This window comes from Camelus dromedarius, chromosome 17 (genome assembly GCF_036321535.1).
Source record: "Camelus dromedarius isolate mCamDro1 chromosome 17, mCamDro1.pat, whole genome shotgun sequence".
In the NCBI taxonomy this organism is placed as follows: domain Eukaryota; kingdom Metazoa; phylum Chordata; class Mammalia; order Artiodactyla; family Camelidae; genus Camelus; species Camelus dromedarius.
Genome location: NC_087452.1, coordinates 35,491,326 through 35,504,126, shown reverse-complemented (window position 1 = coordinate 35,504,126; position 12,801 = coordinate 35,491,326). Strand labels below are relative to the sequence as shown.

General features: G+C 33.9%; 1 protein-coding gene across 10 annotated transcripts in view; it reads right to left on the bottom strand.

The window, feature by feature from the left end:
• The window catches only part of SETD2 (SET domain containing 2, histone lysine methyltransferase), a 114,494-nt gene that overhangs the window by 38,476 nt on the left and 63,217 nt on the right, over positions 1 to 12,801 (bottom strand). For 5 of the 10 annotated variants that reach the window (XR_010384864.1, XM_064496609.1, XM_031470193.2 and 2 more), the window contains 2 exons: positions 11,720 to 11,777; positions 391 to 439 (listed from right to left, as the gene is read on the bottom strand). Coding sequence is in view for 7 of the 10 variants with exons in the window: in XM_031470193.2 (XP_031326053.1) it covers positions 391 to 439; positions 11,720 to 11,777 (107 nt within the window). In the remaining 3 variants the exon portion in view is untranslated. The remainder of the gene's footprint in view (positions 1 to 390; positions 440 to 11,719; positions 11,778 to 12,801) is intronic. The other 5 variants (XR_004142419.2, XR_004142420.2, XM_031470192.2 and 2 more) reach the window with 1 other exon arrangement.

Sequence of the window (12,801 nt, the reverse complement as noted above, 5' to 3'; positions counted from 1 at the left end):
AGAATCTGATGCAACTTTTGAATTTTCCTCAGAAAAAAGGATGCTCACCAAGGATGTTGCATACAACCATCTAGAGGGAAAAAATTTACAGACTTCTAGGAGTACGGGTTTAAGAAAGTCTGCTCTAGAGAAACGAATGACAGAAAAAACTACTAAAAGACCATGACTTCAAGGAAAGCAACAACACAGGTAAAGGGACATCTCCTTTGACAAAAATCTACTAAGAAAGAATAAAAGTGCATGTTTTCAAACTTACACCAAATATTTCACTTACCTAATTACATATTATCTAGTTTCAAAACAAAATAGCTGAAGTCCTTATGTTACCTCTGCATATTTCTAAAACAATATTTGTAAAGCCATATACATAAAGTATCTCTGAATACCTACTTGTGTTCTCCTTTTCAGTTTGACTTTTCTTTGGAATTCGATATACCTCCTGCAAAAAATAAACCACAAGAAGGATTATTAGTGTAGAGAGGAAGTGATGATTGCTTTGAAGCTGAATGATTTCACATGGCAACAAAGAAATGCAAAGGAACAGTCTGGTATTTAATTATTCTCCAAAATTTGTCTTCTATTTGGCTTTAGATAAGAACAGATCCTGTTTCCATAAAAACAAGTAAAAACACAGCACAAACACACACATTTTTAAAAGTCTACCAGGCTTGTATGATCACATTACATTAGCCAAGTAGCATACTAAGTAACTAGAGCATTTTATTTCTGGCAGGAACACATCTCCTGATCATCTTAATTTCCACATGCCTTCGGTATATAAAATGAAGTTGTCTATAGTCCCTTAACTGAGAGCCTTCACACAAACAATTCTAACATCTCACTTGCCATCCCTACTTAACAGAAGAAAGGTTAGTAATAACTCAGCTATATAAAAACACTTCAGAAATATTTCATGTGTAAAGACAAAATCCTGCTATTCAGCGTATTTTTCTGTAAGTACAAAACCAACTTGGCTAACGGTCAAATGTAATATCTACTTTTATACTGCTATTGTTATTTTAAAAAGTGAAAAATAAGTATTAGATCATTGTTGCTCCTCAAATACCATCTAATACTCTACCAAAACTGTTCTTGAGAAATGTAAACTATGTTTTTAAGCCTTGAGGTATCTTTTCTTGCTGTATGAATCTAAAGCCTAGAAATGATTGTTTCCTGACAATCTCTCACTGTTCTAGTCCATAAGTAGCTCTTGGGCACACACTTACTTATCCAGTCACCTGGTTGAGTATACAAATGGCAAACCCACACATTCTCAATGGTACATCATATGAAACCCTTCCTTTAGAGTAATCTCATAATACTGATCATACCTATATGACTCAGTAATCCCATTTTTAAGGAACTATAGTCCAAGAAAATCAAAGAACTCTTGTTTCCACATGATTGCTGGTCCTAGCAACAATTGTGGAAAATGAAATAACCCATACATCATACAACTGAGGAAAGGTCAAGATGTAATATTCAGTTGTCATTAAAAGTGACAAATGTAGACTACAGATACAGGGCAATCTATATGAATATAGATTTAAAATGTCCATCAACAGACAACTGGATGAAGATGTGGAATATACACACAACAGACTACATAGCCATAAAAAAGAATAAAATAATGCCATCTGCAGAAACATGGATGGATCTGAAGACTGTCATACACAGTGAAGCCAAAAAGAGAAAAAACAAATACCATTATCACTTACATATGGAATATTAAAAAAAGAGACAAATGAACTTATATACAAAACAGAAACAGACTCACTGACATAGAAATCAAAATTGTGGTTACCGGGGGGGAAGGGGGGAGGTAGAGGGATAAATTGGGAGTTTGAGATTTGCAGATACTAACTACTATATATAAAACAGATAAACAGCAAGGTCCTACTGTATAGCAGAGAACTATATCCAATACCCTATAATAGGCTATAATGAAAAAGAATATATATAACTGAATCACTATCCTGTACACCAGGAATTAATACAACATTGTAAACTGACTATACTTCAATTAAAAAAAATTAAAAATTGAATACAGATTTTTAAAAATCCTTCAATACTCCACTCATGCTGATAAATTATCTAATAAAGATAATGATTGTTATAATTAAATGTGCACTTATCCTGCGTGCCAGGTATTATGCTAAGCATTTCAAGTGCATTATCTTATTTGAGTTTCACAAAAACCCACTGAAATCATTATCTCCACTTTACAAATGGGAAAACTTAGTTAAAAAGCTTAGCAACTTGCCCAAGGTTATGATGCTATCATATGGTCTGATTTCAGAGTACTTTTATCATCTGTACTAGATGACACAGCAGCATTATTTTGGGAAAGAGTACCATTTTGGGGATTTACGCACAAATGTAGGTGGCATCCTCCATCCTAGCCTCTCTTTCCTATGTAGGATTTCCATTAGAGTTGTGATTTTCAACTCTGGCTGCACAATTAAACCACTCCAGGAAACTTTTATAGAAATACTGTCCCAGACAAAATATATCTAAAAGTTGGGCATGGGTCCCAGGCATTTTTTAAAAGATCCCCAGATGATCCTGATATCCAGGGAAGGTTGAGAACCAGTGAACTACCGGCGTCTGTTAACAGCCTTCACTCACTCCTCTTCACAAGGGAGAATCTGAGAGAAAGAACTATGCATGCCTGTCCTCAGAGCCATCTGGGCTCTTTCTCTTCTTGGGGTGCTTCTGCCTGCAGAGAGGATGAATTCCAATCTGTTCCTCTGAGGGATGCCTGGAGTTGTCTAACTGTTGATGTCTAGCTGTAGGTATGATAAGTCAGGGATAAAGATAGGAAGGACAAAGCTGATACTTTTAGCTCTGTCTCAATTCTCTGTCCACTCTCAGAGGGGTTACCAAACTTGGGAAAAAGAAAGAATGCCATTTATCAGCATCTACTCACAATATAGGGAAATATGTATTCTGCTAATTTTAAAAAGCTTGAAAATGACTGTTGCATTAGGTACTCTGTAAACCTAGGCACTCCAAAAGATGACATGTTCATTCACAAAGGGTGCTTAAAACAGACATACTGAGGGATACATGTGTCAACTAAGAATTACATAATTTTAACCCATTTAGTTTCTTTTGCATAAGGTCTTGGCATTACAAGTATTCACTACAAACATTTACAGTAATTTATTTCAGACCTCAAGCTGGGGACCCATTATGTGGTGGCAATTAATGTATGAGAGGAAATGCTTCTCAAAGATATATTCTTAATTCCATTCAAAAATTTAGAGCAACTGCTAAGTAGAAAACGTATTCTGATCACTTGTACATATGAAACTAATACACTGTTGTCAAATATACTTCAATGTTTTAAAAAAGTATTCTGATGTTCACAAAATGGATACTACTGACTAGTGACCAAAAGCTATTATTAGTGTGTGCCTAACACCAATGGAAACAAGTTCTATTAACATACACCCAAGCACTAGGAATTACAAACTTGATACTCTTCTTCATAATGTCAAAGCTGTATACAAATTATAAGCTGGAGACTCAGATTATCTACTATGAAGCCCTAAAATGCAATAGAATTTTTCCAAAGTCCCATAAAAATGAAAACTGAGAAGAAAGCAGTCACGTAAAGATTACTGTAACACTTCTTAAGATCATTCTGTTGTGTGAATAAATGGCAACAGTGTTAGTCTACAAGATCTGGAAGACTGTTTGGAATATCCATGTCATAACAGCAGGGCACAATATCCACTGCAGTTGGCTCCATTTACAGTAATCTTTCATCTAAAATCACTTTACTTTGTTAGGAACTCTACTCAAGAGACTGGTATATTATGAAAGAACACTGAATTGTGAGTCAAGAGACCTAAATTCTGGGACCAACACTGCCCTCGTGGGGCCTAAAGAATCTGATTTCCCACTCCACCTAATATTCTTTACAAATCACCCTGTTTTATTTCTTTGCTGTCTTGGTGCTATTCCCAGCTAACACACAAATTCATATATACTCAAACTATAACCCTTAAAGGCCAAGATTGTCTTATTCTTTGCTGTATCTCTAGTATTAGAACAGTGTCTGGCATATAATCAACACTCAATTACTTCCTGAATAGATCAACAAAATTTGCAGAAATCAACCACATAGTATTAAATAAGCTCAAAATATTGCATATCTCATGCTTTTTAAAATCACAACCTATTCTCTTTTATCCCTGGTAGGATTGCCGTTTACAGGCCTCATATGTAACCATAAACATTAATGTATTTCGAGGGTCAGATTAATAAGTTTACCTCTGCAACATTATAAACTTTTTCCAATGCTTAGAACAGCCTACCCTTGGCCAATCACTCCTCTTCAGTCAAAGGCTCAAAATCAATCTTCAGAAACTGATCAATACACACTGAATCACTGATAAGCTCATACAATACCAATGCAAACAACTTCCCTTTATAAGTGTTGTGTGTGGAGATGTTTTTAATTTGTGGACACAAAGACAGCCCAAGTTCTATGATGGTTATCTGTGGAAACCTGGTTTGTTCATATGTTAAGAAAATAGATTCTAAGTAAACACATTCTTTCATGGGAAAAAAATTTACTTTTAATTATATGGTTTTTAGAATATCCATTTTTAGTTAAAAAACAAACAAAAAACATTTGAATAAGACATCTACTACTAACAGGTCATTAACGTGGGCCTAAGCTGGAATGTTTTCTTCCAACAGTTTCAAAAAGTATTCTCAGTGGGTGGAGGGCATAGCTCAGTGGTAGAGTGCATGCTTTGCTTGCACGGGGGCTTTTGTTGTCAAAGCACTCCAGCACATTTTTAACACATCCCAAATGAACTGACAGAACAGACAGCAGAAAAAGAACTAAAACAAAATTACAAAACAATCCTTTATAAGACTGCTTACTTTTCCTAGAAAAGATAAAAACTTAACACTGATATTGAGTGTTATTGAGTTAAACAAGGCTTGGAGTACAAAATAATTTACAATGAGTATAATTTTTTATTTTTTATTATATAGAGATCATATTGTGTATTCTGTAATAACATTTAACTTTTAAACTATTTTTTCCTTGTTAGCAAGTACAGATAAAATTGTGTAGTACATGCCAACCAAATCTTTTTCCTGATAGCAAGAATAAGAACAAAAAAGAGAAAGAGACTCTGAGCAAGGTGCCATTTTTATAGCCGGGAGAGCAGACAAAAAAGCAGCATGAGGGGACAAGAAAATACGAACGCTAAACTGTAACATATGGAGGCTAGAAGTTAAAGTGCCACCTCATGTAAAAAGAGTTCTAGGAGAGAAGGTAATATTTTAAGAAATAATGAAGATGAGTTTTTCTAGAATTAGGGAAATAAAAAGTCTTCATCTAGGTTTATATGCTCCCCCACCAAATCTCATATTGGCTCATACAAAGACGTGTAGCAAATGATATCCATACAATTACGTTATTATTCATCTATAAAATGGAATTAACTACGGATGCATCCCACAACACGGATGAAGCCTGAAAACACTATGCTAAGTAAAAGCAGCCAGACACAAAAAGCCACATATTTTATGATTACATTAACTCTCATCATTCATAGATCCTGTATCTGCAAATTCACCAACTCACTAACATTTATTTGTAATCCCAAAATCAGTATGTGAGAGAAAACTTTAATTCTTTCCCAAAAGATGAGTCAACTGTTGATGTTTTTTGATGTACTTTTCCCAAATAACTAACTGATAATATGATGCAACAACATTCTTTTCCCAGGAGTATCTCAGAATCTTTTCATTTTTCTTTCTCAAAATGCTTCTAGTAGACTACTATCCTAGTATATTTCCTTTACAACTTCTTCCATATCGTTCTTACTGACTTTATGAAATCAATGCATTTTAATTTCATAACAGATCTGCATTGTATTTGAACTGCACTGCCAATTATTGTAACAGTGAGACTTTGGTTGAGAAAGATAATCACTCATTAGAAAAGAATCTGTTAGTGTTAACTGAGAAGGAATGTTTGAATGAGATTCATTTTTTTAGTGTTCAGTTCATTAATGGTTTTGTCATAACCTTTATTTCTCTAAGCAATGTTGAAACTATTTTAAGATACTGAGAATACCATACATTTGTGCATATGTGTGTACGTATATATGAATATGTTTATGTATTTAGTTACATTTTAGAGAGCAGCTTTTCCAAGACAACTGAATACATTAGAAAAAGATTTCAAAAAACTTCTACCATATTCTCAGGATATTCAGCCATTTCTAAAGTTTTAGGCTTAGAAGCAAACATACCAAATTTATCTGAATTTACCGAACACTGAAAATTTAGAAGAGGTAAGAAAGAGAAACAAAATGATAAAATGTAACCTCATTTGGTTCCCACTGAAACCACATGGCTTACTGACAAACCATCTTGGAAAATATATGGTTAAATCAGTTCTCTTAGTTATTTAGGCTAAAGATATTAAAACACTTATCTTTGAGTAATAGCAGAGTATAAAGAAACCTGATTCACAATTCTACACACTAGTGCAACATACAACTTCAATGTCTATGGAGTTACACAACTCCAAGTCTAAAAAGAAAAAAAATTACTGGGCAAATATATACCCTAGCTCCTTTTCTATCAGTGTAAGTTCTGTGAAACGCTTTCAGTGACAATGGTTCTATAACCATGACTTATCATCATATCCCAGTAAAGCATTAAGAGTCTACCATTTTAATCTCACAAACTGTATTACAAAAAGTGAGGGTAGGCGTGTCTCCATTAGGTCACAGAGGTCCTGAGATTTGACTGGAAAAAAAATTTAGAAGATAATATCCATGTCTCTCATAACATGAGATGGGCAGAAGAAGGGAGAGTGAGGGGAAAAGGGGGTAGAAATTTTATTTATTCTTTTAAACTCTTCAAGAAACACTCTTTTAATTTTAGACAGCTGGGCTCCCAGGAAACAAAAGATAGTAAGATCTAATTTCAGTTTTCAGCCACTCAGAAAAATGGGCAAAAGATATGGACACAGTTCTTAAAATTTTAAATACAAATGTAAATATATTCAATGTTTAATGCATAAGAGAAATGCAAATTAAAACTACAATAATAATCCATTTTTGTCTATCAGTCTGGCCAAAATAAAGTTACACAATATTTGTGCTGGCAAGGATATAGTGAAATAAGCACTCTTATGCACATACATTGCTGATGAGAGTTAAAATGGTACAACTATGAAGAACAATTTGGTAATATCTATCAAAATTACAAATAACACAGACTATGACATAAATATACTACTTTTAGTAATTTATCCAACATGTATATTACCACACATGTGAATGTGCTCTAAAAGGTACTTGCTGCTAAGCTAAAGAAAGCAATCAACCAAATGGTCAAAAGAGGGGACTGATTAATATGATCAAGAGAGAACTGATTAGGGTATATCTGTACAATAAAATATTATGCTGCTATGAAAAATAAATTCTTCATAATCTGGTACGAAACAATCTTTACAAAATATTAAAAAGGAGCTTAACAGTGGTGCCAGCTTTGTAAAAAAAAAAAGGCAAAATACGTACATATAATATGCACAAATTATCTCTGGAAGGCTACACAAGAAAGTAGTTGTATTAGTTGCCTCCAGGGAACAGGACGTGTGGCAGAGTTAGGAGCAAAATATTCTGCAGTATGCCTTTTGAATTTTGTCATGTGCAGGAATTTTAGAAATCAAAAGATGCCTCAGAAGCAGCTGTGGACATAGAACCAAAAGACTTCTGTGCATTGTGACTGCATTCAGGATAAACAATGAGGGGGCTATGAGGTCTCAGGCAAAGGCCTAAGGAACCTGGGGATTTCCAAGGCAACTTCTAAATGTTCCACTTTATCAAGGACTATACCTTAAAAAGCCTTCCTAGTTCACTGCCATTCAGTTTAAACTTGTCCCTCTAATCTCCTCCTTCTCTTACCTTACCCTCCTTGACTTTAATTCAAAGAATCTACCTTAGCAACACCCAGTTTTATTCAACACACACCTATAATGTGCTGGGATTATGACAGTACTGAAAAACAAGGTGAACAGCTGACAACGTGCCTGCTTTCAAGGCCTCCCTAAGCCCAGCAGTAAAATATGTGTACAGAAAAATAAAAGTGCTTTCATGCCAGTAAGTAATCACTGAAGAATAATCAAGGTCATGATGATTAAATGTTTTTCAAATTTTATTTATTTATTTTCCTCCTTTTTCAGTTTTATTAGGTAGAAAAATATTTTTCAAATTTTAGATTTGTTTTCTAGGCAAATTAATTCCAAATCTAAGATTTTTCCTTACACTTTTCAAATTTACCTCCCTATAATTTTTCTAATTGAAACTTAGAAATCACCACAGCCCCTCCAATGATTTCACTGTAGTTATATGTTGCACTAGTCAACTGCAGTTAAGATCATCCACAAAACATTTTTGGACCACAGTTCATTCCTTTTCTAACCCACATTTATACACATTCCTGTTTGAGAAGCTGCTTGTATTTATGGACCCTTGCCCCAGAAAACCCCAGTTCTGCACAGGATTTTAAGGATTCTGAAAATCTGCTGAAGTTCAATCATGGATCACAGATTTATCTCTGCAGCATTAAGAAAAAAAAAGATACTTGCACAAAACACTAAAATGGTAGTTTCTATGATTTAAGAATGAATTTGGAATTACAGTTACTAAAACAGAAACAGACTGAGAGAAATCTGAAAAGTATTCACCAAAGATACATAATTGCATGAATTATCTAGCAAAGATGTAGCAACACTATTTGCTGGATCAGAAAAAGGAATGGAAAGAAGGTAGGATTTAAATCAGAAGACCTGAATCAATTTTCAGCTATGTCATTTATAGCTAAGTTACAACCTCATGGCCTGTTTGTTTCCATTTTACAGCTGATAAAAACACCACCACTTACTTTACAGGGTTGTAAAGATTACATGACAGTCGTTCAAATATTTTCTGACTACCTATCAAATAAAATATACATACTATGGATTCAAGCAGCAGTGTGGTACCACAGAAAAAGATGGACTTTCTTTACTTCCTCATTGAAATATTTATGAAGTGCCAAACTACATACTATGTTCTCACAGTGCCCTGGGGAGACGTGAGTGACCAAGACAGTCTCTGCCTTTGCATAATGTACAATTATGAGATGTTATCTGCTATGAATGGAAAAGATGCTATAAGAGCACACAGAAAGGGCAGAATACTCTGTCTTCAACGAAGAGGAATGGCTTTCAGGGGAAAGGATGAAACTTAAATGAGAAGAGACATCTTAACAAAAGAAAGTCTTCAGGAATGAGTAGATATGTATATATGTATGTATGTGTGTGTGTATTATGTGTATATATGAACATTAGTAGCATAGTCCCACTGGTGAGCCAGAAAGGCTTGAGGTAAGGATGAATAAATAAGGACCAGGTTATGTCATGGTATGCAAGAAAAGTGGATTTAATTTTAACAGTGTAATGAAGAACCATTTAAAAGTTTTAAATAAGTCTCTGACACGAACAAATGTGTATTTCCAAAAAGAACACTTGATTACTGAATGTAGCACAGATTACAGGGGGCACACAGTAGTCATTCGCTATTATTAAGTGGCAACTTATTTTTATAATCATTACTATAAAGATACCATAGTAAAAGTAACTCTTACTACAATGATTAAGGAGTCTTCTCCGCCCTAGAAGATACCATGACCCAGTGAGGGAAAACAAGTACCTAAGCAAGTAATCTTAGTAATCTGCTAAGACTGCTACCACTGTCTAAAAATACAGAAAAAGAAAAAGCATCACAAAGGATGACCTGCAATTCTAAGTCTAAATAAAGGATTTTTAAAAGGAAGAGAGGAGGAGATATTCCAAGCAAAGAGAACAGTACAAGGACATGGAAAGGTGGATTCATATGAACAGCCTGTTGTGACTCATGCACTGAGTGTTTAAGAGAAATCTGGGGGCAAAAAGATTAGATAAACATAGAAGTACCACCCATACCATACCCTAAAGGCTTTGTTCTTTGAAAAATGGGTATCTTGGGGATGCTACTAGAGATTCCTATTGATGATATCTATATTTTTAAAAGATATCACTGGAGCATAATACAGGACAATATGAAGGGGGAAAAGAATAGGACAAGAAGGACAAATAGAGGAGGCTGCTGCAATAGTGTAAGAAAGAAATGACAGGAGCCTGAATGTAAAATGGCAAAGAGGAGATGATGTGAACTATTTAACATATAGGTGAGAGTCACAGAAGGAAACTCAAATGATTCAGAAGAGGGTGTAGTCTCAGAGTAACAACGAAAACCAAGAGAAATGATAGAGAAGTCAAGTACAACATGTATACACACATTCATTCACCTGTATACAGAAATATACATACTTTACAGTCTGTTGACAGCTCCTACAAGCAATGCCCCAGTAGGAAAGACTTCATCTAGAGCCCAGATCTTGGTTTCTAAATATAATTTCCCACCATAAGGAACCAGAGCTTCAGGAAGAAATGGCTGATTTCAGTGCTGGGTAAGGGAAAAGTACAAGATAAGCCTGGAACAGTATGTTGTACCAGGCTAAAAAAAATAATGAAAACATGTCAAAATCACACAGATACAAACATAAAGTGTCTCCCACTGGACAAATAATGTATAATTTAAGCACCAAATAAAAAAATAGAATGGATCATAATTCACTGAATAAAATAAGAATCCACGAGTCTAAACTGATATAAATCAATGAATAACTAAATGGGAGAGAATGGGAAGCTCTTGCTTACAAAAGAATGCCAATCAAAAAGTAAAAAGAATAATGGATTAGAAAATTACCATTTGGTAACAATCATAGTTGTTAATGACTCAGACCAATTCACTGGATGGATAAATTTCACAAAAAACAGAAAATTATTTCCAAAGGTGTTCCTATGTGTAGGGAAAACTACTAACTTTACATTGCGGAAACCTGGCAGACACAACTTTAACTAAGTGATCAAAGTTGACAATGCCAGTAAATGGGATAAATCAACATCATGTGAAGAACACTACCACAATATTTCTGACAAAAATGTATAATCTGAATCCAAACAAAACTTCAGACAAACCGAAATTAAGAAATAGCCTAAAAAATTAAAAAATTTTCAAAAATGTGAAGTCTAAAAAAGACAAAGACTGAGAAACTATTCCACATTAAAGGATACTAAAGAGATACAAGTCAATGTAATACTTGATCTCTGATTAGATTCTGGATCAGAATTTTTTTTTTCTCTATAGAGGACATTATGTGCACAACTGGCAAAATTTGAATGAGGTCTGTGAAACAATAGTATTGTGTCACTGTCATTTGCTGATTTTGGTAAGTATACTCAAGTCATATAGAATAATGTCCTTGTTTTTATGAAATATACACTAAATATCTAAGGGCAGTGGGCATCATATCTGTAACTTAACCTTTAAAAATAAAAAAAATTAAGAGAAAATGATAGTAAATGATAAATTTGGTAACGTGTTAATACTGGGAAACTGGATGAAGGGTTTAGAGAAACTTTGAGCTGATTTGTCACTAGAATGTGTATTACATAAAGAGTACATAAAGAATAGTATTCTTGCAGGTTTCCTGTAAGTCTGAAATTCTATCAGAATCAAAAGTTAAGAACATTAAGAAGGACAATTTATATATTTTCATTATGGTTATATATAAAACTAGAACATACCAATTTATCTGTACTTGAAAAGTCTCTTCTTAAGTTTCCAACTAACTTGCTCATGGTCCTGAGGGAAGAACAATATTCCTTAAAGCTGTCTTCTAGTCAGTAATTCTATAACATATATATTCCTCCACTTCTCAGACAGCCCTACATCCAAATCACTTAAATTAACTTTCCCTAAACAGAGTCAAGACTTAAAAAAAAAAGAAAGTAACTTCATGAACTATGGAAACATGATCATTATACCTTTAGGGAAACAATTAAGAGTTCATCCAAAAGAATAAAGTGTCAAAATGACATCATTCAAAATCAGAATGTTCAGAGCTGCCAGATTCTGTAGCTTATTGTTTAATTACATATTGGCAAACTTTTTCTGTAAAGGACAAGACAGTAGATATTTTAGGTTCTGTTGGCCATCCAGTCTCTGAAGCAACTACTCAACTCTACCAGTGCAGTGCAAAAGCAGCCACAGACTATGTAAATGAACAAGCTTGGCTGTGTTTCCTAAAAAATTTCCTTTATAGAAACAGGCAGCAGGGCAGATTGGGCCAGCCATAATTTAGATGAAAATATCTGATAATTAAAAAATAAAAACAACAAAAAAATAAGAACTTACTGTATAGCACAGGGAACTATATTCCATTTCTCACAATAACATATAATGAAAAAGAATCTGAAAAATACATATATGTATCTATGTATAATGGAATCACTTTGCTGTACACCTGAAACTAACATTGTAAATCAACTATACTTCAATAAAAAAAATTAAATTAAAAAAATGGACTACTAACGAGTTTTAGACCATATTTGCTTTTTATCAAGTGAGATATTTAATTAAAAAAAATTCAATGTAGTAGTACCTAAAATAGTGCTCCACAAAGGCAATCTTGAATTTTAAAGAAAAGGATAAGTAATAGTGATCCTTACAGATACAGAATAATCTCTATTAAGGATTCTGAAATTTATTACAGAAATCCAGGGGACATCATTTCATTTTAAAATGTTACACAGTAGATTTCACATACAATATTAGTTATGAGCCAAAATTCTAAGCAGTGACTCAAAACTTTTCAGTTGGGTAACTC